The 26455-nt window shown below is 40.1% G+C and overlaps 1 protein-coding gene across 3 annotated transcripts in view; it reads right to left on the minus strand.

The window, feature by feature from the left end:
* Positions 1-14976: 14976 nt before the first annotated feature.
* The window catches only part of Hivep1 (HIVEP zinc finger 1), a 143104-nt gene continuing 131625 nt past the window's right edge, over positions 14977-26455 (minus strand). For all 3 annotated transcript variants that reach the window (XM_075969823.1, XM_075969822.1, XM_075969825.1), the window contains exons 8-9: positions 18024-18529; positions 14977-16619 (exon numbers count right to left, since the gene is read on the minus strand). In XM_075969823.1, the coding sequence (XP_075825938.1) occupies positions 15495-16619; positions 18024-18529 (1631 nt within the window). In that variant the 3' untranslated portion in view covers positions 14977-15494. The remainder of the gene's footprint in view (positions 16620-18023; positions 18530-26455) is intronic.

Here is a 26455-nt window from a genome sequence, read left to right on the forward strand (position 1 = left end):
CATTTGTTCTCAAGTTTTCCTGGTTTTCAAAAGCACAGAAACAGGACTGATCAACGTCTCTAGTTTCCCATTTCATTTCGGGTTATTTTTTTTTCCTGGAATTTTTATAAAAGCCATTCTTCTTAGTTGTTCTAGAAGAGAGCACACTTTGTTGCTCAGGTACTACTCTTCTTTCAGAAACGCAGGGTCAGTAGGTCATGCGGGTATTTGGTCTTTGGCATCATTTTTAAAAATCATTAAGAAAGAGAGAGAGAGAGAGAGAGAGAGAGAGAGAGAGAGAGAGAGAGAGAGGGAGAGGGAGAGGGAGAGGGAGAGGGAGAGGGAGAGGGAGAGGGAGAGGGAGAGGGAGAAGAGAAGAGAAGAGAAGAGAAGAGAAGAGAAGAGAAGAGAAGAGAAGAGAAGAGAAGAGAAGAGAAGAGAAGAGAAATTCAGTGCTGAGATGTGCAAACTTTCCCATCACTGTGCAGGGCCACCTCCTGAGCTGGCAGCATATCCCACAGCCAGGCCTCACAGAATCACCCCTATCAGGAATCACTTAGAAATGCTGACATGCATAAAGACATGGTCTGTTTGCACCGTGGTGTTTATGTCACTAGGTGAGTCTAGGATGTTTCTTTATTGGCTTTTCCTCACAAGACTCTTGTGAGACAGAAAAGCAAATACTGTTTGTTAAGAAGAAAGAAATGGAAGGTCAGAGAGAGGAAGTCCCAATGGGGCATTTCCTTTTATGGAAAACGAAAGAAAATGTAAGAGCAAATTTAAAAGCTATGTGATGAAACTCACTCTGAAATTGCTTCTTCATGCCATGCTCCAGGAATGGGAAGCTAAAAGGTGACATTCATCAAAGTCTAGATCAGAGAGCCAGCAAGGAGACCGTCAGTTTCAATACACAGTGCCCTCTTCCAACTAGTAGCAAAAATTCTAATTATGTGATCTAGCAACAGGAAATTGAATTCCATAGTGATTTCAAATAGTCTTCTTTTTAGTTTAGGAATAAAGAAATAGCTGTCTCTTCAGAGAGGAAAGAGAGCATGACGTAAATGGTTGAGTCTGGCCCAGAAGGCAGAGCATGTGGGTTGTCGTGTCACATGATCTGTTTCTTTCCTTTTTCATAAAAGGAAGATGCATTTGCTTAGCAGAGAAGACAATGATGTATAGGAGCTGTGTTTTTGTTTGTTTGTTTGCTTGGTTTTTCATGTCAAATCCCAAAGTTGATTCTAGATACCTCATTAACCAGCGTCTTAAATTGTGTCTGTTCTTTTTGCTATTGCTCCTCACCATTCATAGCAGGGAGTCCTTGTGATTTGGGTCCAAAGTATGGGCTGTCAAGCTTCTTTTTTTTAAAAAAAAATATTTATTTATTGATTATGTATACAATATTCTGTCTGTGTGTATGTCTACAGGCCAGAAGAGGGCACCAGAACTCATTCCAGATGGTTGTGGTTGCTAGGAATTGAACTCAGGACCTTTGGAAGAGCAGGGAATGCTCTTAACCACTGAGCCATCTCTCCAGCTCCAGATGTCAAGCTTCTTAACTTTAGGGGCTGAGAACTGCCTGCAGAAGAATTGTCCTTGGCTATCAGGGAATCTGGTCTGGAAAGACAAAACATAAGGTCTTCCATTGTTTGTCTTTCTTGGCTCTGATGACAACCCCAGCCCACTTACGCAGATAAAAACAAAGCTTCCAAGTTGCCTCATTAATTGTCACTGACAACAGAGAAAAACAAACAACCCAACATACGGATGGTGGTTTGTCAGCTAGAACGCCTTGTGCTTTACCATGTGGCAGTCCATTCTCACCGTAACAATGTGAGCTTTCACCTTTCCTACTCAGGTTAGTCTGCCTGCCAGCATCCAAAATACAGAAGAAGCGCATTTTAATGGCCTGGCTTTAGAGAAAGAGTCCTCGGTTTGGCATTTAAACGTATTTTTACTGGCCTGAGAATCTATTGGCAGTCCCCAGGGGTTAGTCTTTTGTATTACCTTAGCTCTTTCCTACAGTATCAGATTGGATGGCATTCATGAGCCAAGCTAAGCATATTTATAATCAGAATGATAAAGCTATCTGTATATTTAAAGCAGCTGCTGCTGCCTTGAGTTATCTTTGTTGGCTCAAAAACCCTATTAGGCCGCATCATTGTGCTAGTTCTGCCTGCCGCAGTGAAATCACGTGATGTTTGCTCATCTGCACATCATATGAACAGCTTCCCAGCTTATTCAGCATTGAATATTATTCACAATAAAAGACTGCTGGATGTGAAAGTGAAGACATGTTCATGTATTTGAATATTCATCTTTCATGTAATTTTCTAATATTTTAGGTCAAGATTTACGATAACACAAAAGAAATAGATTTTGGACTGGTCTAAAATTATTATTATAGGTTTTTCAAGATAGGATTTCTCTGTTTAGTCCTTGTTATCCTGTAACTCACTTTGTAGACCAGGCTGGCCTCGAATTCAGAGATCTGCCTCTCCCTGCCTTCCAAGTGCTGGGATTAAAGGTATGTGCCACCACCACCTGGCTTGAATGAAACTTTGACAAAAGGAAATTGTATGGTACTTATGAAATACAAAAAAAATGGATCTCATTTTAATTTTTTATATTATTCCATCTATTTATAAGCATTTAAAAATGTTAAGCATTTTAAAAACAATAGTGATCTTACAGAAGCTTACACTTAGAAGGAATCTGTAGGTGATTACTAAATACCTGATATGAATGGACACATTTTCCCCTATCAAAATATTGAATGTTTATCATTATAGTTTATAAAATGAAGGATTCTTAATTTTAGGTAGATGAAGATTAAAGTTTGTGAATCACTGCAAACACATATTGCCAAGAAAACAACTGAGCTTCCATTGAAATGCTCATGCTCATCTCATCCAGTGATGAGCCTGCTGGCTAGGACTGAATATGGACAAAAACAAATGATCGTATATAAATACACTCTAGAAGAGGGCCCCGATTTTCTAGGACCTTGGTCAAACATTTATGTAGTCTAAGCTTCACTACCATTAACAGAAAACAAATGTAAGCTCTAGGGTCTTAATGCTGTGATTTAAATGCATTCCTCCTTAGCGCATGTATTGAACGATTAATCCCCAAAGCCAACAATATTAGAGGCACTTAGGTCCTGAAGGCTCCACCCTCACAAATTAAATGCAAGTGGTTACAAAAGTCTATGAATCTGTGAATTTTCACTCTTTCTTCTGCTCCCTTGAGCATTGCCTTTTGTTGTGAATTGGTGCATCATGAAGTCCCTCATCAGATGGGAGGCACTCAGTCTCGGACGTGCCTCTCTTCAGAACTGTGAGAAGTGTCTCTCTGTTTACTACAAATGCTCCCAGTGTCATATATTCTGTTACAGTGGTAACAGTAGTAACTGCCTGTGCAGTACAGTTAATAAGAGGATTAAATGAAAGAAGCGCCACGGTGACAGAATGGTTTGTCTTAAGCAAGCATACATCTTAATACTCATTACTTTTCACTATATTACAAATGCTAGTTCATCTTTGGAATGAGTATTAATAGAGATAGAAAACTCCCTAAAATCCTTTGTGTCAAATTTTATAGTTTTTATCAAAGGAAAGTTTACATCATGACTATTTATTAGCTCATGTTGCTTTTCTTTATTAGTTTTTCATTTTATTACACAATGTAATGTGAGGATATATTCCATTTGGGAAGCAATAATCTATTATTTATATGAAACTATAGTCAGGAAAAATGTCCAACCTCATTGTAGATTTCTATTTAAATCTTGGTCCAATTAAAATTCCTTAAAATAAATTATGACATGTTTAAGGCATGACTTGTAAGTAATTTACTCTTTGAGGAAAAACACTCGCCAAGTTCATGGAATAATAGTAATAACAACAGCAAGTATAGCAATGGCAAGAACAAACAGAGACTTGAGTTTGTGTTTTCAACAACCTCCATTCTCTTGGGGATGAGAAGGAGAAATAGTTTACTCATTGTCTGCAAAGGTTTGGGCCATGTTTCCAAGTAAGTAGAGCCAATCTATGAAACATTGAAGTTGAGGAATCTATCTCCTCATTTCATGGTTTTGACCACCAAGAGTTTGGGTAAAACCAGACTCCATCACTGCAGATTGCCTATGGCTTAGTCTAATAGCAGGAGGAGGGGCTTGCAAGGAAGAAAAGAATGATGGGCAGTGTGGGAGGGAGACCATAACGAGCACAGCTGGGTGTGAACCTAAGAGACTTGCTCCAAGTTACCAGAGCTGGCATTTTCGTCTCCGTGTACCTACTAGTTTGACCCCGACTTGGATAGGAAACAACCATATTACTCATATGCTTCCTAAAAGACAATCATTTTCTCAGTGTCATCCTTAGTGCCTCTCCCAGGACACACAGAACTCTGAGGGTTGTACGTGTCATCCCCGAGCTTTCCAGTCTTGCTGGTGAGTATTACTCTACAGTTAATATAGGGAAGTGGAGTCACAGGAACGTCAACTTTGCAGTCTTACTTTAATGAATGCTGTAAAACTATCTTTCCAAGTGACTCCATCAACTAAGACCCCCTCTGTCTAGTGTCCCTCAAGATACTGCTTCCTCCACTCATCCCACAACTATACCAGATAAATATAGATAGATAGATAGATAATATAGATATACATGTAGGGTTTCAAATCTCATTTCAATGTCCATTCCCCTCATTTGCATTAAAATCCATGTTATTTTTTTCAACTATTTGTGGATCATTTGTATTTTTTTCTGCTATGAATTGTATAGTCTTAATTTTTTAAAAATATGTTCCTATTGGAGCATTTGACTTTTTACTAACTACCTTAGTTTCTATTGCTGCTAAGAGACACCATGACCACCGTAACTCTTATAAAGAAAAACATTTAATTGGGGAGGAAGCTTAGAGTTCAGACTCAAGCTTTTCTCCCTGATCTTTCGGGGAAATACTTAAGATCGAAACTAGGGAAACTATCCTATATTTTTCTGATAGATATATAGCTTCCCACTTTGTAGTTACATTTTGAAGTACCATTTTGAGCACTTTGAATTGAAGTAGCAGGAAACAAACACATAGGTGGTATGAATGGTGCTATGTGCGGATAATCCCAGCACTCTGGAGACTGAGACAAGAGGGTTGCTGAGAGTTAAAGGCTAACATGGGCTTCATGGTAGCATGTTTAGATTCAGACCAACCTAGGGTACATAATGAGACAGTTTCAAAAAAAAGGGAGGAAAGGCCTAGCAAATCAAGTTCTTTTAAGCATTGCTTACTAATGGAATCACACTTATTTAAAATATTTAACATTACAGATCCAAGTTTTCTATAGCAGGTTTCCCCAACTTTCAATACTGCCCTGACAGATATATTAATTAAAAGCAAAACCCCAAAATTTTATTTTGGTACAGTATAAAAATAGTTATCATTTAGCTCCCTTGTTAGAAAAATGTACAGTAATTTCAGAGTCAAAAACCTCAGAGCAGTAGGAATAGTTGCTGGTTGTCCATTGCCATTTGTTCTCAGATTTCTAGCTTTGCCCCCCCCCACACACACACAAATGGCAACAATAGGAAGAGCTACGTTTAACTGAACACTTGTCAAAGGCTAGGTAGCTTTCTGACACATGCTATATGACATTTCACTGAATTTCCTCTAATTTCTAAAGTTGCTAGTATTATTCCCACTTATAAAGATGTGGTAATAATTCTCCAGCTTAGAAAGCCCGTCAGTTATGAAGGAAGAATGTAATTCCATACACTGCATCTAAAACCTATACGTAACGCCACCATGAATGTGGTTCTTTCTATTTCTGGAGAAAGTCTCACTTACCCTAGGTGGCCTTGACCTCATGACTAAGTAGCTGAGGCCAGATTTCGTTTTCTCTCCTCCTCCTCCTCCTCCTCCTCCTCCTCCTCCTCCTCCTCCTCCTCCTCCTCCTCCTCCTCCTCCTCTTCCTCCTTTTTTGTCTTCTCTCCTCCTTCATCTCTTCCCCCTTATCTTTCTTTCTATTTGTGGTAGTGGGGCTCATAGAGCCTTATATATGGTAAGCAAGTGCTAGAATTCTATCATCCCTTTTTATTTGCATCTTTTTTAAAGGTGGGGGTTCTCTATTTTCTTTGAACCTTATTTTCTTTCTTTCTTTTTTTTTTTTTTTTTTACTAAATAAGTGTCTGAAAGCGTTAGCTCGAGCTTTCCTTTTATATATATATAGAATTCTGAGCTTGATAAACAGGACTTAATAAGTAATATTCTCTAGAGTCAAACAGCACATCTCTTTGACTCATCAGTTTCCAATTATGCTGAGAGATCAGATTCTGCCTTCTCCAATTGGGAGCAGCCTCAGACCTGGCAGAAGGTGATGGGGAATTAGGAGTCCAGCATAACCCAAACTGCAAAGGCCAATGGGCTAAGTGGGTCTCCACGAATGCTGGGGACGTTAGTGGCTTACCATTAGCCCTCCAAACTCTTCAGTCTGTAAGTGGTTTCTAGTCATGGCGTTTTATCACAGCTACAAAAGAGCAACTAATGCAATCTGATTGTCTGATTTTTCTCTTAAATACTGAGGGAGGACATTCTGAATAAGGCACAGTATGTTAAAGTGTGTGTGTGTGTGTGTGTGTGTGTGTTCTAATATGACTTCCAATGAAGATATGACTGCCATCTGACAGGTGATAAGCTGCTCCTGAGTATTTGTCAGTATCTGTTCTATTATAAAGCATCAGGGCAGTGTTAATGTTAACTCGTATATTGCCAGGTCCTAAGAATTGTTTAGTACATTGCAGTACTCCTGCTTCAATTTCCTCAAAAGTCCCCTCAAGAAAGGACTTCTTTCTGCCGACTAATAAATGAGAAAATCGAGGTACAGAAAGCACACATTCAGACAGTCAGCTGGTTGGCTGTCCACCTGGAGTCTGCATTTACTCAATCTGTTCTTCAGCACTGGGTTTCTATTATTAAATAATTGAATCAGGGCAAATGCTTGTTTTTGTTTGATGAACAGATAACCGCAGATTATCCTTAACCAATGATGTTGTTGCAAAGAGGGATTTTTGTTTTTTTTTTTTTTAATGTGTTCTTTCTCATTCACACGCTACTGGCACACACATTTGTGAAATGGCATCTAACAGGAAAACAGGCTATGGCCACTTAAACCTCGAGCAGTGACTGAACTATGGTTGATTATACTCTATACTCTGAATTAAGGAAATGTACAGAATCTGTAAGGTGTTCATTTGTGAACCATTGAAAATCATGTATACATGCGTTCAGCATGTAGTCCTCATGCTGCAGTGGTAGGTGTTTAAAACAACACAATCCAACAAAGGCTTTCCCTACCTTAGGGAGAAGCAGTAATGAGCGCCTGCCGTGGCCGTATCCATTTCAGCTGAGATTCTAAAGAACACACAACCAGACTCAGCAGAGACTTTACATGTTTTGATGCCTGAATCTGTTGTGTCTTTCAAATCCCGCCTCCCACCCTGTCACCTTTTCTCTTTTTGAAGGATTTAGAAAAAGAATAACAAAGGGTTCAAGGAATTTGTTTAGTTACAAAACAAAACAAACAGTACATTTTTTTTTTCTAGGCTAGGCCCCTGGGGTCCTGGTGTCAGGTCGGATCATTATCTTTCTTTAAGGGACTTTGGAACTCTGACCTGAGGCACTCTGGGTTGCTTAAGCATCAAAGAAGGCTGCTGTGCCCTACACTGAATGCTTTATACTTTTTTCCAACACAGGATGAGACCAGAAAAATATTGTATTAAACATTTAACTGCCTTAAATATACAGGCTTTTTTTTTGTGTGTGTGTGGTTTGGGACTGAGTCATTTTCTTAAAAAACAAATTTCTTCTCATGCTTATGGTGGAATATTTTCGAGGTTTTTTTTGTAATCAACATCATGAATGCAAAATGTCTCAACTTTTGTAGACTGTGAAATTATGTGAGTTATATTAACTATTCATTAGAATAGTTAATATGCTTTTAATGAAGATTGGATTTTTGAATCAATGATTATGATTGCATGAGTGGTTATTAATAACAACTCTTTGCATGGAATTGCAAGATTCTTCCAGTGAATATGAATGTCAAAGGTCCTGGACATACCTTGCTGTCTAATGGATAAAGATGTTTCAAAATAACTAAATCCAAATATGTCAAAGAATACAAATGGCAAATCAAAAGTAGTCTTAACATTTGACCCTACTGGGCAAAAATAAGCCTTGCTGTTAGCAAAGAAAACTAAGCTTGCTGGACTAATTGAATGATCTCAAAGCTGGCTTTTCCTTCCATGACTGCCCTCCAGGAATGTAAAGCCTGATGTCTTCCGTCTAGATTGGCTTCTTCAGATCCTCCCATTTGGCAACACTCACAGGTAAACAATTAAACAGACTGTCTTTCAAGTCACTAAAAACAAGTGAATAAAAGATGGTTTGTCTCCAGCAAGAATAAAGAGTAGCTAATGTCTATTGGTCTTCATAAAAGATATATATATTTTTTTAAATCTACAGGTATATGAACAACCAAAGTAAGGTAATTTATTCACTTTTACATTTCTCAAACCCAAAGAAAGAGTCTGAGAGCTGCGTGGTGACCCTACTGGCTCATAGCGAGAAGAAGCATTTGCCACGAGCTCTCTCTCTCTCTGTCTGTCTCTGTCTCTCTCTCTGTCTCTCCTTTCATAAATGGCAACAATGATTATTTTTGTTTCCTTCTAAATTTTCTGATTACTTTCTTTTCATTGTAGTTAAATAAGTGTATGAAAAGAAGGACAATCTGAAGCCTTGTTTCACAGGAACAAGTGTTTTAGTGATCATTCTCATCATAAATACTGAGGATTTGCTCCATTCCTTTTGAAAAATATTTCTGAAAGGATCAAACTTGGGGACATTATAGTATTATTATAATAGACCAGGCTATTTTTCAACCACAGCAAGACCCAAAACAGTATGAATCCACGTTTTTCTTTCTTCCTTTCCACCTAAGCTTCATCATCATAAGATATTTTAACAAAGATATTTTGTTATATAATGATTAATAATTGAAACCTACTGTACTTAGGAATTTGCATGTCTTATGCTTGACTGGAATTGTCACTTTTGAATACCATTTTTCCTCCTGCTATTTGAATTAAATGTTTCATCACTAAATTTTTTAAGACTCCTATTATACAAAGCATGAGAAAGGGATCAGAAAAAGGTTATAAAAATCTATTATCTACACAAATATGCATAGCACTAGACATATTCATTTCTGAAGGAAATGGCATGTTTTTTGAATACTAACCGGTTTTCACCTAGAAATGAACACAATATAACCCAACGACTATAAATCATGACTGGAAAAGCAACAGAGGTTGATGGGGAAATGTCAGGCAGCCCACTATTCAGTTAGCTTTGTAAGCCTGAGCAACTTTCTCAACCATAAAATGGGGATGGCATCATAGTGTATCTGTTGTGTGACTAGTTTCATACTGTACTGGCCTACAAATGGAGCAGTTTACATATACTCTCTGAACAAAAATCTGGTGTGAATTATCCTATTAGCTTAAGAAAATTACCCGGTTATTAAAATGGGATCATTTTGGTTTATCTGTGTATACATGTGCTTGTTCGCATGTGTGTGGGTGTACATGTTGGGATACACACCTGCACATGTGTGTGCTTGTGTGTGGAGGCCAGAGGTTGATGTCAGGTGTCTTCTGAAATTGTTCTCTAATTATTGAGGCAGAATTGCTTGCTGAACCTGGGGCTAATTCTGGCTAGTCCAGCTAGCTAACTCACACCAGGGACCATGCCCTCACCTCTACCTCTGAAGCTCTGGGATTACAGGTAGCCATTATGTCTTTTGGGGGGCGGGCATTCCTGGGGATGAAAACTGTGGTCTTCATGGTTGTGTACCACGTGCTTTATTCATTGAACTATATATCTACTGACTAAACAGTATACTCTTAACATCCCCAAGATTGTACATTTCCTGGTGGGCTACAAAAGGAACAGAAGATACTAAATTGGTAATTGGTATAATTTCATTCCAAGTGCTAAAACTTTATTTTCCTGCTCAATTCTGTCTGACATGAAATCTCTTTGCCTGCTGATGCACACTTACTTGGGTCATCAACCATGGCTTCTGTAATTTCACCAAGTCTATTGACTATAAAAGAAATGATATCGTGGCCTTGGCAAAGGTAGCTTGCTTGCTTCCCACTCTCCTCTGCATCACCTCCCTCTCCTCTCTACCTGTTGTCTTGTTAGTGCCATAAATTAGGATCTTAAGCCTGTGCTGTTCTCTCTACTAAAATGGCCTGCTGAGTGCCCTGTGCTCTGGCGCCCATAGTCCTAATCAAGCTGAGATTTAGCCTTTGTTCTCCAGAATGCCATCACAGCCTTGTCAGATGCTTTGCTGAATCCCAAATAAGTGGCTTACATATAAAGAATGCTGTTGCACTGCTCAATCCAGCAAGGCAGTGTTGTCGGAGGTTCTTGTCCCACCCAGTCCCACAAAAAACACACAGAAACTATATTATTTGCAATACTGTTTTGGCCAATAACACACACACACACACACACACACACACACACACACACATATATATATATATATATATATATATATATATATATATATAGAGAGAGAGAGAGAGAGAGAGAAGATGGAGTCAGGAGAAGACATGTAGCCACTGCTAGAGACAGACGCTCTGGAACCTTGCCAGTAAGCCACAGTCATGTGGCGATACACAGACTAATAGAAATGGGTTAATTTAAGATATAAGAGTTAGTCAGAAATATGCGTAAGCTATTAGCCAAACAGTATTTCAAATAATATAGTTTCTGTGTGATTATTTTGGGTCTAAGTGGCCAGGAATGAATGAGCAGCCTCCTTCAACAAGGCAGACTTTCATAACATCTGTGAGACAGAGCTCCCTTGCTTAAGACCTGAAAAGATCCAGCCTGATCAAAGGAACAAAGGAGATCACAAATGGTATTTGGTCTGGTTATGTCTGACGTCTGCTTCTCCTAGGTGTCCCTCCCATCTGTACTGTTCTTCCCACTGATTTATTTTCTCTGTTTATCAGGGTCCCTGTAGGGCCAAGGTTTAATGTCACCTCTTTGAAGCATTTGCTGATCAGCCCAGCCGGAAGTTCCCTCATTTGCATTCTGCTCAGTTGCACCATGTACCACTTTAGACCACTCAAGTTCCTATTCATTTTGCTTACTTATTTTCTATAGAGCTCAAGCTCCTGAAGGGCAGATGCCATTTAATTTGTATTACAATTGCATCCTCTGAGTACTTTCTGTGTTGCTGGTGCTGCATATTTATACAATGTCTAAGTGATTCTTTCCTTTCCCACTTTTCTTAGTCTCTTTGACTTTTCTTGTTCTACCATTTGGCATGATGATTATTTTAAAGTCTCAAATCCTATACCTCCTTCAAAGTACAGCAGTTCCCATTACACTTAAATAATTTATTAATTACTTTATAATTAACTCTCACCTCTCATATGGTCATAACCTAAGGTTTCTAAGCTGTATATGGCTTAATGTGATTCTTTAGCTTTATATGGACTCAAGCAGGTGCTCCATTGGGTTGAGAACTAGATCTTCCAGTGTAACTTGCATAGTTTTGGAATTGGTTCGTAATTAAGTTGTCACTTAGTTTTCAAAGCCTGAGAAACTTCAGATTCAACCCTGATTTCAAAAACTAGAAAACATCTGAATAGCTACGCATGCAGGGTTTCTCACAATGCTTCACACAGAACGTGCAAGGCTGTAGATTAACCTTTGTATGAAAAGATAGGGAACACACTGTTTATAGGTAGAAAGTCCTTGAGACTTTCAGATTATGTAATTTATAGACAAAAACCATTTGACTATCCTTGCTTTAAATGCATTCTTTCCATTTTTATGACAGTAGGAAGTTATTGTCATTAAAATATCATAAACATATCTAATAATTATCTTTGAAGATTAAATAAAACAACAATCATATTTTGAAGGAAGATTCCTGTTTTAAGATTTACTACCCTAAAATTTTATATAGTTTTAAAATGAAAATCACCATTTTGGTGTTGCTCAATCTTGACATCAAAAGTAAAAGATTAAGTATAGACAGTGTAAATTGGAGTCAATGGGTTATTAAAACGACACGAACTTGGGTGGGGAGTAGGGAAGTGGGAGTGGATCTGGAAGGTAAGAAACAGGCCAGGAAAACGATCAAAATACACTGTATGAGGTTCTCAGAGAACAGGTGAAAATGCTCAGAAAATTAAGTGATGGGGGAAAGACTCAAGGTCAAAGTAGAAATATCAAGAAGATGGTGTAGTTTGACCTGAGCATTTATCAAAAAAAGAAAATGTACTTCACAATCTTCAAACAGAAATACCTATCACATTCCCTAATCCTTGTTAAGGGATGTCATTTAAACTCCAGGTCAGAGATTAATGAGAAAAGTGTTATTTACACCATTTCTGTGAAAGGAAAATCATAGCTGTGTTATAAAAACAAGAAATGAAAAGCAAAAATCTCCACATTAAATGTCAGTTAATTATCATTCTGAAAGGAATAATTATCGCTGTGGCTAAAGTTTTGAGCATGAAAACAAGTTGCTTGAATGCCCTTGATTTTTGTTAACTTATAATAAGGTTTCCAAACTGGTAAATTCATCTGTGAAAACGAGAAAAATGACCTTCAGTTCAGGTGTTTTTCCAACACGGCTGGTGGTGGCATGGTGGTAGATTCATGCAAGAAGATATTAACATATTGTTTTTAAGTCTTTTCAGAACTAGCTAGGGCTGTGGTTCTCAACCTTCCTAAGGCTGCAACACATTAATACAGGTTCTCATGTTGTGACCCCCCACACTGCTACTTCGGAACTGATTTTTGTTACTGTTATGAATCATAAAGTAAATATTTTTGGAGACAGGTTTGCCAAGACTTATGACCCACAAACTGAGAGCCACCGACCGAGGCTTACTATATGCCCTGCAAATGCTCTACCACTGAGTTACAGCTCATTGTTACCAATAATTTAATAATTAAATAAAGAGATTAGATGTCATTGCATCTTAGTTTTCTCCTAATCTGGGTCTTGCAGGAAGTAAAAAAAGGACAGAAGTCTAACGCAGTGTCACCAGCTCTGTGGATAGCATTATTTGCAAATCATTCATATCTGAAAATATCAAGAGGAAAGAGCTTCCTTGGGAAGATAACTGGAGAAACCACTCAAAATGAACTATTCCCTCACATATTTTGTGCGTGTAATTATTTCAAATACAAGGACTTAGGTTTTAGAAATATGTTCTATCTGGCTAAGATGATCCTCAGCTAGGATGGAATTACATCCTGATAAACTGCCACAAATTGGAAGCATTTTGAACCAAAAATGCAGTTATTGCACCCACCCACCCATCTGGGCAGTCTAGGTCAGCAACACAGCATACTCCATTACTGTTGTTCACCTTTGGGACTGCAAGGCTGGCTGGACACTGGAGTCCCTGGTGCTGCCTAGCATGCAGCTAATCACTGGCCAGCACTTTGAGAATGCATCTTTTTTGCCTTATAGTAATTGGAAAACCTTAATTTGAATGATGGTGACTAACTGCATTAGGAAAATGCTTGAAAAGCCACATTGAAATATGAAAGTCCTTAGTATTAATTGTATGTGCAAAATAGGTTGAATCTTGAAACACCTGAAGTACAAAATAATATTAAGTTACCCCAGATCGTTATTAAATTTCCAAAAAACATTGAGTATAAAACAACATTTAATCCATGGTTAAATGTAGGAATCCTCCAAATTAATGATATCTATTTAATGCATTTGAAAACCTCAGTGCTAAAATTAGCAAGCAGGACTTTTGAGTTTAGAGAACTCATAGACCCATCTACAGTGTCCTTATTGGGGGCAGTGTTGCTTACATGTTACTTTAAAATGCTAGGCAAAAGCAGAATTCAATGTCATGACAAGAAGGGAAAACAAGGACTGTGAGAGATCGGGTAACAGAACTTGGTTTTAACTAGGCTGTGAGAGCAAGGGAACTTCCATAGTTGAATTTTCTAGGATTCTTTTCAAAATGAAGTTTGCACTATTTGTGGAAATTTAACGTTTGAAGCAAAAATGTACTGCCATAAGAAGAAAAAAACCAGTACCATAGATCCGGAGTTTGCTTGTCAATTGGAGTGCAGGTTGGAAAACCTAATTATAAGCCAGATAGGTGGGGCTCCAGGTGCCATTTCCAGAGCCACAGAAATGATCTTCGGAGTGACTAGCAGGGTGTTTCCAAAGTTCTTGCATATTCCCCTCTAACAGTCTCACTGGCTTCATGAAGAGAACAATTAAACCTGTGATACACTGTCTGAAAGTTGTGCTAAATATTCAAGTCCCAAATTAAAATATGTTCCACACACACCTAGCACCTGCAGTCCTTGGAAAACAAGGCAAAGAGCTGCAGTGAGAACTGTGCTATCCCACCGCCAGGCATCTCCCTATACGACTGAGTGGAATTTCTCAGGATAGGAGCAATCATTCCTAGAATTACTTAAATTAGAGGTCTAGGTTCTTCTTACTGATAACTCTTGGGTCCTTTAGGGTTTGGTGGTAGACAGAACTCTCCACATAAAAGCACATCTGAAAGATGGCTAAGAACATAGGGTTAAAGCCTGGAAGGGAGCTTTGTGGATCTCAGGACTGTTTTTCGCTTAATTTACATTTTCCAGAGTTTTCCAAGGCCACATTTAAGGTCAGTATGCCTGTTTTAGACATTTATAGACAATGTTAAGAATTCAGTCTTCTAACAAGTAGACAGCTACTAAACTACTTCTGACAATTAGAAAAACATTGTCTTTAGTCCCAACTGTTGGACTCTAGCCAGTTTCCCAGGGAAAGAGACCACTGAAGCCTTGTTTCTCAGAACTAAGAACCATTTGTGGAAGGCACACGTCTTGAAGCTACTTTCCCAGAGAGGTTTAAAGTCAGCACGACCACAGCACCACTAAAGTTAGTAAACAGTATTTTACTGGAACGGTTCATAACACAGAAACTCTGTCTGAAGTGTACAGTTTACTGTCACACACAATGACAGATCCATTTGCAGAGACTAATATGGATACAATAAATATGGGGTTTACATACTAATTTATACACAGAAACTGCCCCACAGCCATAAAAATTTATATTTAACAGTACAACATATAATTTAATCATCTGATTTATTTGACAGGTTTCTACTAAACACAACTACCTGGTTTTCATATACATATATAACATATTTGTATGTATATAGATAGTCAACGATCTGTACAGATTCTAAACATAAACTTCTAAAAGGCACAATTGTCTATACAACATGTACAAAAATGGCTGGAGTTGACACAAAACACAATTATTGGTCAAAAGTTCATGATTGCACAAAGATTAGTCATGAGTTTATGTCAGAAAAAAATGTGCTTTAAGGAAAGGAGGGTTTTCAAAAAAAACCTGTTATTAAAAAAAATCAATAAAAAAGAAACCACTAGGTTGCTATGACAAGCCTGTCATCGTCATCATCGCTGCTCACGTCGCTGAAGTGCACAATGGGTTGCCTGTGGGGCACCGGGGGCCTGGGAGCTGCTCTGTCTGTGGGGAGCGATGCAGGGCCTGAAGTTGCTATCTTTTGTAAAGCTTCCGGTGTGGGTGCTGGCTGCGCCTGCGCAGAGGAACGCCCGGGCAACACGTGACTCACGGAGGCCACCTTCTTGGTGTCCATTTTGCTTGGGGCCTCAGGCCTTGCGTGGTCGGCTGAGGGTCTGGGCACTGTTTTGGGGGTTTCCTGAGGGCCTTCGGGTGAGCCCTGGGGCGGCTCGGCACTGTGTCCCTGGCCTGCGGGCGTCTGCAGCTCCTGCGCTTTGCTGTTGGAAGCAGCAGTCTCGGGGGTTCCTGCGGTGCCCACAGCCACCGGGCTGACCGAGGGGATCAGGGTGGGTAAGGCAATGTTGAGGATCTGGAGACCTGGGATGTGCGCCTGTGGGGCGGGGCTGCTCTGTACAGGCGCATTCGCCAGAACCTGGAGCCCCACTGCGTTGAGGGCCAGGCCTGGCGGGTGCACCTGCGGGCCCACGGTGGCGTTGGCCAGGCCCACGATGTTGACGGTTTCCATACCCAGGGATGTGAGCGACTGCAAGGCTGGGGGACTCAGGTTCTGCAGGCCTGGTACGTGGATTTGGCCGATGGGAATACATGGCACCACACTGCTCAATTCAGCCACTCCAGTGGGGCGATTAGCAGGCCCAGAAACTTCGGTGATGGTAGTCCCGGGGGTACCCATGGTTCTGTGAAGAACGCTCACAGCAGGGATGGTGAGTTGCATTGGTCCGGCCTGAATGGGTACAAAAGTGGAGTATGTGAGGCCCGTAGGCACCACATGGATACCTCCAACAGGAACCATGTTGTACGGGGTCCTTGATTGCTGCTGGGAATGCAAGGGGAGGTGGCTGAACAGATGTGTCTGAGGGGAAGGCAAGCCTGGAGGCGGCTGCAAGGTTATTTGCGGCTTCTGTTCTTGGCTGTCAGGGTGAGGTGAGACAGAGGGAGGAATCCGGGCTGCAGGCTGAGGGTTGAGCTGGGCCACGGCAGGAGACAGTCTTAGAGATGACGAATCCTGAAAGACAAGAGACAATGAGCCTTGATAGCTGCGCCTCCTTCATCAAAGCAGAGTTCTAGTGTTCAGTCTGTTCTTTTCAATGAGGTAAGATTATATGTTTGTATTTTATAATTGTTGGCTTCCTGAAAATTATTTTAATATAAAAATCTTCATTTTTAATTCTTTCCTACTTCATACCAGAAAAAAAATTGTATTTTGTAATTTGCAAACCAGTTTCTTGGGTGTCATCACTTTATACTGACAGATGAGCATGGTTATATGTTTATGTTGGTGCTATTTTTCTGGCAACACTAGCACCGCTTTAGAGACTAGGAAGTGCTGAGAAATTGCCATATTAGTTGGCTGTGAGCACCAACTCAGCTGGGAAAAAATTAACCGAGAAATTATTCACTCATGAAATGAAGAGCTGCTATTAAGACAAAGGTCTGCAGTTGTTCATTTATTTGCTCACTGATTCGGAAGTTGATAAAACATCTACTGAAGACTGAATATTTCGGCGCTGGTAGTTATGTGGAAGATGCTGAGATACAGGCAGTTAGAACACAATGGTAGGGAGGGATAAATCTTGCCTGTCCCCCCTTCCACCCATGCATTTTATCTAAATACTACCTTCTTCTTGATAATACATACATGCATTTGCATATATATAATTTAATTTCTGTATTAAACTGACAGATTAAATTAGTTTAGGCTAGAATGTAAAATTACAAGCTTTTATTTTTCTCTAGTGGGAAACATCTTTTCCCATTAAAAAATAAAGCCTATTGCCTTATTTAACACATAGGAGAGGGACGAGAACTGTGAGGCAAAGAGAATTATTTGTTGGGTAGGAGGCAGCCGTGGGGAAGCATGCAGCACACTTTCTCTACCGGAGCTGGGTTCCGGCCTGAGCTTTCTTCTTCAAGGAAACTTTCCCAAGCTCTCCCAGCAGTCTGCTCATCCAAACAACATGAATGCTTGAGTTATTTTTGTGTGAGGTTAATTTTGCATTGAAGTCTACTAGATCTTTTGTCAACGGGAGCAAACAAAGCACAAAATCTAGATAGATGCTGAACACACACCATATCCACACTAGTGGAAAAACTAGTCAACCACTTAAGTTGCAGGATGTGAGTTTACAACTGGTACATACATATTTTATTGTGATTTTTAAAATCAAATAATAAAGGATTATTTTTAAAGGAGGCATCACAGGCTATGGATACAATGTGTGAATTTTTTGTCAGATACTTAACAGGAGTTTAATAGATAAAAATGAATTCTGTCATTGGCTATAACAACAAAAAGGTAGATACTCATATGGTCATGGATAAATTTTTTAATCTATTAGGTTTAATCTATTAGGCTTTCCTAATAGAATAAGAGAAAACAAAAAACCAAATACCACCAATGCTCATCTACCTGTATTGAAGCAACAGTCTTAGCAGCTGTAGGACTTCTCAGAACATCAGATTCAGGGTACTCCACAGACATCTGATGGCCAGGAGACCTGGGGGGAACTTCTGGGGACCTGGAAGTGTCTACACGAGGAACTACTTCATGCTCATCTTTTGCAGTATTCTGCCTGACCTTTGATGGTAAGTCTGTTCTGTTGGAGTCAATCTGTACTGTGCTCAGAACAGTCATCTTGGTGAGTAACGCTCTAGGTAGAATGTCCATGGGGTCTGTGTGTACCCCTGAGAAGCAACTGGGAACTCTAAGGTCTTCCTCTATACTCCCGGGATCCTGAAGGCCACTTCTGGATGGAAGATGCTGTGGGCTGGCTGTGACGGAAGGTGCTGCTGAGAGCCCAGACTCTGCCTGGCTGTCCTCATCATCCTCTTCATTGTCATTATCATCCTCGTCTGGGCCGTCAGAGTCTTCAAGATCATATCCAGACCGCTCATAACTGAATCTCTGCTTTTCATCTAATATGACAAACAAGAGGGTTTGTTATAGTGTGCTCTACAATCACACAAACACCATGTTTTCACTTTTACAAGCTTGGCAACACTGAAGCATGTAGAAGATGGGGCTACCCAGAGCACACGCCAGAGGAGTGACAAGAAGCAGCCAGTCTAGTAGCAGGGACTCAGGGAAGGATATCAGAGTAAGGGCCATGGTTGGGGTAGCAGGGAGGCACAAGAAATGAGGCTTCAAAGAGAATGGACAAGCAGAGTGTGAGAGGTATTGGAGAAAATAAAGCCTCAAAAATTAAATATAAAAAGATCAACTGTTCATAAGCTTTTTTCTATTTTCTTGTTTTGTCCAAAGGAAACTCCATTCCCCCAAATTCCCAAAGGCAGAAAGGACAAATGGCTGTCTGTACTGCCCATTAGCATATCATAGCAAGCTGGTCTCTAGACTCCCTTGCTATCACAGGCTTGCTTCCTGTGTCCTAAACTTCTTTAGCTCATGGGCTTCCCCCTCCACTCATGATTTTTACTCTATTGCTATTTTCAATGTTCTCAGTCTGTCTTCTTGCCCCCCCCCCTGCTATCTTTCTCTGTGTCCTCCCAACCCCCACTCCTCTGCTTTGCTTCTGCTTCCCTTGTGGCCAGGTCCAGTCAGTTCAATCTGCCAATTTCTCTCTCTGCTCTAGATTCCTGCAGCTGCCTCTGACTTTTTCCTCAGATCTATAATAAAAACCTCTCCCTTAGCCATCGAGTGGTCATGTCATCCGTATATATGCTTGTATCCTCCTCTTATTAAAAAATAAAATTCCAAAAAAAAAAAATAAAATAAAATTCCATCACACTTTGATGGTACTTGAATTGTTAGTAAAACAGTTTAAATTTGAACTATATTGGAAACATGTTTTAATTGATTTCTTAGTAATAATGCTTAATAAACTACCATCACCTCCTTTTATTAAAAATAAATACTTAAAATAAAATAGCATCACACTTTGATGGTATTTGAATTGTTAATAAAATAAATTTTAACTGTATTGAAAACATTTAAAACGATTTCTTAGTAATAATGCTCATATTTAAAGCCCATGCCCGTGTGTGTGTCTGTGTGTGTGTGTCATATATCACCCATGTAGGTGCATGTGAGAGCCAAAGGGTGGCATAGTGGCTTCCTTAATCACTTCTCCATGTTGTGTTTTTTGAGACAGGGTCTTTCACTGAACCTGAACTTTCTTCAGCTAGACTGGCTTGCTGGTGACTCTGGAAGATCAGCCTATGTCTATTTCCCGCACCGTGGTTAGAGCGCTGTGCTGCTATGCTTGGCTTTTTCATGATGCTGGGGGCCTGAGCTCCAGTCCTCGTGCTTATGTAGCAAGCACTTTAGTCACTGAGGCATCACTGCAGTCCCTCCCCCTTTTTTTCAGAATTTACTGATACGTCTTCTTATTTCTATGACTTGACCCATTTCTTACAAAAAACGAATATTATCTAAAAATACTATCATTAATACTAACTACTTTTCAAGAACTATTAGAGATGATTCAAATGATAGTGTTAAAATTCTCATGCATTCATGTGAAACTTGGTTTTAAAAAATCACTATTTAAAATCTTGCAAAGTAAAAAGATAACATTTAAGGGAGGGATGGGAAAACTCTACACTATTTCTTGGTCACTATCCCACACGGGTGTTAGACCATATATGGTTTAGTTGTATGTGATATACTCCAAATTTTTTTTATTAAACTGTGACACTGGTTTTGATTTTGGATTGCAGTCAAAAAATAAAAATTAAACAGAGGGTGCCAGAAATAGTAGGTTTTATCCTATGCATGATTCTGAATAGTGGGATAAGATTGTGCCCAGATTGCCCTGTCTTGCCTGGAACAGCCCTTTGTCCAGCACTCAACAAAGACCTGCCTGCTAACCACTGAGTAGCTTGTCGGCTTGGTAATGGGATGTGTCAAGTACTGTCAGGTGGAGTGCTGTGCCACTGCCACGTCTAACACTGGATAAACAACACCCACATCATCTCACTTCCTCTCAGCCCCGGGGCTTTGAACGCATCATTCTTCCACAGGAAGAGGCATGTTGGTGTAACTGTTCTAGGCTATGCATTATGGCTGCTGATTCTTTACTGTGCCCATGTAAACATGAAGTACTGGCTCAGGTTGCAGTTATTCACTGGTTCCTCGATAGTGTTACCCCGGCAAAAGGAGCCCACCCTTAATTTTTGAAAAACAGAAAAAAAATGCAAACAGAGAAATATGCAGTAGATATTTTTACCAACTTTCCCAAGCATTCATTTATTCTAGTATTCTTTCTGCATGGCAAAAAAAAAATTCTTACAAAAATAAATTCTTAATAGAAAAGTCTTATAGGAACTATGCACCAAAGCATTGGAGGGTGATTTCTAAGGGATGGAAAAGACTAAAATGTTTATTATCATAGATGTGTGTTATTTTTACAATTAAAGTAGTTAAAGATAAAATATGCAAAGATTTCTTCTTTGTTTTCAAAGTTCTACTACTATGTAGTAAAATAACAGAACAACATTAATTAGTTGAATCCCACTCAGGGTCCATGTTAGAATGAGTAATTTCTGGATACATTCCTGGAAACTCTGGGTGCCTCAGAAAATGGGGAAACAGAAAAGACACAAGGAACTGGATATCCTGAAGAGGTTGCTGAAGAGGAAGGTTTCATCCCATGCTGACTTTCTGCAAAGTCTAGCTTGGCTGAATCCTGCTCTACCCTGAAATTACTGCTTTGTAAAAACAAAAGTAGGCCTTACTTTACATGTATAACTTTCCCCCTACTCAGCCAAGAACTGTAATTTAAGACAATCAACAGCCCAAATCTAAGGCAAGACAGTGTCTGCAAGGAAGCAGACAAGAAGAGTGTTACTTGGGATAAAGGTAACAGAATACTGGGCAGGGGAGTTCATCAAAAATGGTTTGACAGAATCCAAGTTGTTTCCAGTCAGGTGTCTGTTAAGACTGTTAACAGCTCTGGGGTTCTTTAGGTACCTACACCATGAAGCCCATCTAGACACTGAGTGGTGAGTATTCAATTTAGCCCCAAGATGGGAGAGAAGCAGCAGCCTCAGGAGAGGCGAAGAACTTCACCTGGACCCTTCTCCCCTCTCTCCACTGTAGAAACAAAAGTCTGATCTAGTGAGGCAAAACACGGCGAGCACTGATGACCTCAGATGCTGGTGATGTTCACTGCAATGGGGAAAGAAACAGGAGGAAACGGAACTTTCCTCTCTGTGGGAAGAACAAGACTATTGCCCAGCCTGGGGAGGGGTAGAGAAGCTAAGCAACTAGAGCCCAGGAAGCCAAAAACATGGTGCACGTAAGGAACCCAGTGAGAACAGAAGTATGCACTATCTTCTGTTTCTGCATCCAGTGCTAAGTCAGCTCTCAGGAAGGCCCAGAGCAGAGACCGATTCTGACTTGCAGCCCCAAAGGAAGACCGTCAACTGAAATACTGAACAGACACCATTCTTGCAAACCAACCCCCATGCAAAGCACACGGTATCTTTAGATGAATAAGAAAGCTCTAGGCAATGATGACAGACAGCAGCCAGAGTTACTCCCAGGCAATCTTGTGCCTGCTTGACACTGACGACACAGCCAGAAGAGCGTGTCCATTCCAAGCATGAAAATGACTTACACAACTTTAGCATGTAATATAAGATGTCCATCTTGGAACATAAAATTACAAGGCTATGATTGCAAATCTCTCATTGGGGCACAGAGGAGAACCTCCAAACCTAGTCCACCTATGCTAGAGCTGTAACAATATGGCCAACTGTAGCTGATGCCGATTACAGAGACCCTTGACTTCTCACTGTGCATAGAAGAAGTCAAAAATGAAGGAAATAGAAAAAGCAAAGATAAATACGGGGCAGAACGAAACAGGAAGTTTCAGTATGTATACAAACGGTGTGTGTGTGTGTGTGTACACCGACATGCACACATCTATTGCCTAATTAAACCTTATGATGGAGGCACAAAGAGGTGGCAGTAGGTAGCAATGAGTACACCAGCCCGTAGCTAGGTCTTGGTTCCTCCAGCAAAAGGAACCAGGGGTTCTAAGAGAAATGCATGGCATGACTCTGGAGCTAGAACTTCTTGGGCGTGAGTCCTAAAGAAAGGAACTACTTAGAAAAGATGATCAGTTTGGATCAGACCTGAAGGGCTCTTCCTTTCTAGGGCCAATGCTGGAACCTGAGTGAGACACTGATCTAGCCACAGGGCCTGGGGATGACTGGATGAATGAAGTGGACTCTGAGTCCACAGACACAAGCAGACGGATGACGATAGTAACTCCATAGAAAAGTTCGGTTAATAACGCCACAGTGATGCCACTGACAAGGTCAGCATTCGCTGGACAGGGGATGCAGGGTGTCAAAGTCCTCCACAGGGGTTCAGTACTTCTGAAGGGAAGGCAGTTAAACTTTCAGCAGAGTCCTAGCGGATGCCACCTTAAACCTGTATAACTTAAGGTCAACTTCAAATGTCCAAATGTGCTATGGTCAAGGAGGCTAGAACACAAGGAAGGCTGGGTAAAGAATGTTCATGAGAGTTTTACAATTTCCCATATAATAGAAAAATATTTTTAAAAAAAGCTAACAAAAAAACTGTCATTGCTTCTAGGTCTTGATTTTGTCTCATAAACCTGACTAGATCCTCTAGACCTGCACGGTCACATCAAGACTTGTCTGGGAAGCATGTTGCCACTGTTTACTAGAAGTCAATTCTTAAAATGAAGTCTAACTCTTCTATTGATTAATTTCGAGGCACTGAAAATTATGATCCCTGCCCTAACTTAGATATATGCTCCTTGGATTTCTTACCCAACTGTACATGTAAAAGCAGCGTGGCTCCACTCTTGCTCCAACCATCTATACTAGTAGAGAACCTGGCTTTTAGCACTAAATACAAGCAACACCACCTGATCATAATTAAAACAAGCACTAATTAAGGGTTAGAGCAGGTGAAAATGCAGTTAATGAGTTTTATTGTTGCACTACTGCTCACAAGTGTCAGACTCGAGATTCAATCCTCACTGTCTGTGCTAAATACTTCAATTCAGCCACATTTAAAACTGACTACAGGATGATCCGAAAGGTCAACGATAGATTATAGTCATTAAGCTAGCTTATTAAAGATACACGCAAGCTCCTTGTTTATAGAGAGAGACATGAAAAGCCTCATATAATTATTTGATTATGCATAGCAGACTATATGAAACACAGTCTCCAAGGAGAATGTAAACTAATAATTGAACCTAATTTCATAATAATGCTACATATTCCTAACTATCAATAGGATAGTCGCCTATTTGTCTAACAAGGCCAGTATTTTGAAATAAAATAAAACAAAACAATATGGTGAGCAGCATAGCTGAGCAGAAGGTACAGGTTCCTGGAGACATCTGAACAAAGGCTCACAAAAATAATCCCACCCCAAGTCCAGCTTGCTTGGAACTGGGGTTATTTCCAGGATATATATGGGCGGCTATAACACTAAGAAGAGTCAACCCAACCCCAACAACTGTTCACCTCCCAGATATCCTTGCGTGGGAGAAGGGCCTCGTATATGGCAGCTGAACCTTATAAGCTCTCCACAGTTCAACCAGGAAGGTCAGTGGGCCCAGTCTTGTCTCATACAGATAACCACACCTGCTCTGCTGTCACATTCTGATGAAGCTTCACAGCAGGACCCTAAACAGCCTGGTAAGCTCCTGGAGAAGCCTGGTGGCACTGAATCAGAGGTTGTGTCCACAGAAGTGGCGCTGGTTATTTTTTTTTTTAAATTTAAAATGTTTTGAAATTTTTTATGTACATGAGTGTTTTGCCTACACTGTGTATGTATACTGTGTGAATGCAGTGCTGATGGGGGGCCAGAAGAAGCCTTAGTACTTCCCTGAAACTGGATTTACAGAGGGCTGTGCGCCATCGTGTGGGTACTGTGAATCAAACCTGGATCCCCTGCAAGAGCAGTGTTCTTAACTGCTGAGCCATTTTTCTAGCCCTGTTTGTGGCTTTTATCAGAGCCAGAGAAGATGTCATAGACTTGACCACTTCTCCAAAAAAACCTCACCAAGTATGAATTTATGAAACTGTTTGGGCTACTTAACATAGTAACTATGACAGCATTCTCAGGACCTTGGTTACCAGGGCCTGGCAACTCTGGTCACTACCACATTTCACTCACTGCCTATTCTTATAAAGGTTTTGTGGGGACACAGCCAGGCTTGTGTGTATGCTACAGTACAACTGGAGTTTGCTAATGGTGACAGATAACAGAGACTATAGTCAGGCATGCCTGAAAATGTGCTACCTGGCTCTTTACAGAAAAAGGCTGCTGGTGTCCAGTTGATCGTATCATATTACCAAGTCAAAATCAAGCCACCATGCTATGACAGTTAACAGATACCCCCCCCTTATGCATACGGCTGTAAAGCATCAAAGCCAGCATGCAAACCCCAGTCTCCTGTTGCTATTCCAACATGATAGACTGTCTTCTTTTTATCATATTGCAGCTATTCCTCATTTTGGTGTGTACAACATAGGCTAATAGCCCAGGAAGATAAATGCTATACTTTAGCCTTCTGTAGCCATTAGAGGCTGTAGAAAACACATAGGACACCCACATTTGCTTAACAAACTCATAAATAAATGGCTCTTTAAAAAGCTCCATGCAATTTGTTCCTTTAGAACATTCTTCATTCATTGTAAATGTTTCTGACACGACACAATTTTAGATCACAAAACTATTCTTTCTTGCATGTGCAATCTAACTTCAGAGGGGAAAGGTAATTTTTAAAGTAGCAATGTCTTTTTCTCCAAAAGGAATGCTCTCATAGGCTGGCAACAAGACTTTCCTGGAAGTGTTTGGAAAACAACCTTCTCCCCAAGCCTGCTCAGATGAGCCATAATCTGCCCCCATTGCTGCCAGACAGTGACACCTGCTGGAAGAGCTGGAGCCAGAGCCAGCAACAGCCCGAAAGACAGGGCCCCCTCCCCAACTCTGTTGTTACTAGAGCTAGTCTGGTTTTGTTTTCCTCCTGGGTTAGGAAATACTGGGTTGAAAGCCAAACAACAGCAACCAGGGGAACAGTTTTGTACAGCTTGTGAATAATAGTTCCATTTAAATTATGAAAACAACTTATATGAACACAGCAGGCCAGACTGCGAATCTGTTAGCTTTCGTCAATAAACCAAAAGACCACCCTTGCTGTGTTGTTCATAAATAATTGCTATCAACACTGCATTAAGTATACATCTTAAGGGCCATTATGGTTACTTATCCTACAAAGAAACTTTTCTTAAAAGCAATGGATGTTTGTATAAGAATTCCAGTGCTGGCAGTCTATAGGCCTCGTTTAGAAGGAAAATGTTGCTAGTACTTTTATAAAATTCACTAATTGTTTCTAAGGGTAAACATGATACAGGCTTTCAGAGCTGTGGTCTGAATCATTATCTCATGCATATAGGTCAGTACTTAAAATTCCATTGAAAAGCATGGTTCTCCCTGCACTTGCCCTTTGAGGCTGTTGTCCCTGAGGTGGCAGCTGAGGGCACACATTAACATTCTTTGTGTTGAAGTCTAGCACTCTGTTGATGAAAACATTCTTTGGATCAAAGGCTGAAAAGCAAATTGCTGGTGGCCCCATTTCTAACACAAAGGTGCAAACTAAGACCTATTCCTTACTCTCAAAACACAAAGGCAAAATTCCCGAGGCTATATAATTTTATATGTCAAGAATATAGTAATGTGCAGTATGAGGGCTTGAAAGGACCCAACTTTTCATAAGCATATACTATAATTACAGCTTACATTGCTAATTTTAAGCTAAGTGGAAACAATTTCTAAATTTCAAATGTCCAAATTAAAATGTCTGGTGTACAAAAATGTATATTCAACTC

Source organism: Microtus pennsylvanicus, chromosome 4 (genome assembly GCF_037038515.1).
Source record: "Microtus pennsylvanicus isolate mMicPen1 chromosome 4, mMicPen1.hap1, whole genome shotgun sequence".
Classification (NCBI taxonomy): Eukaryota; Metazoa; Chordata; class Mammalia; order Rodentia; family Cricetidae; genus Microtus; species Microtus pennsylvanicus.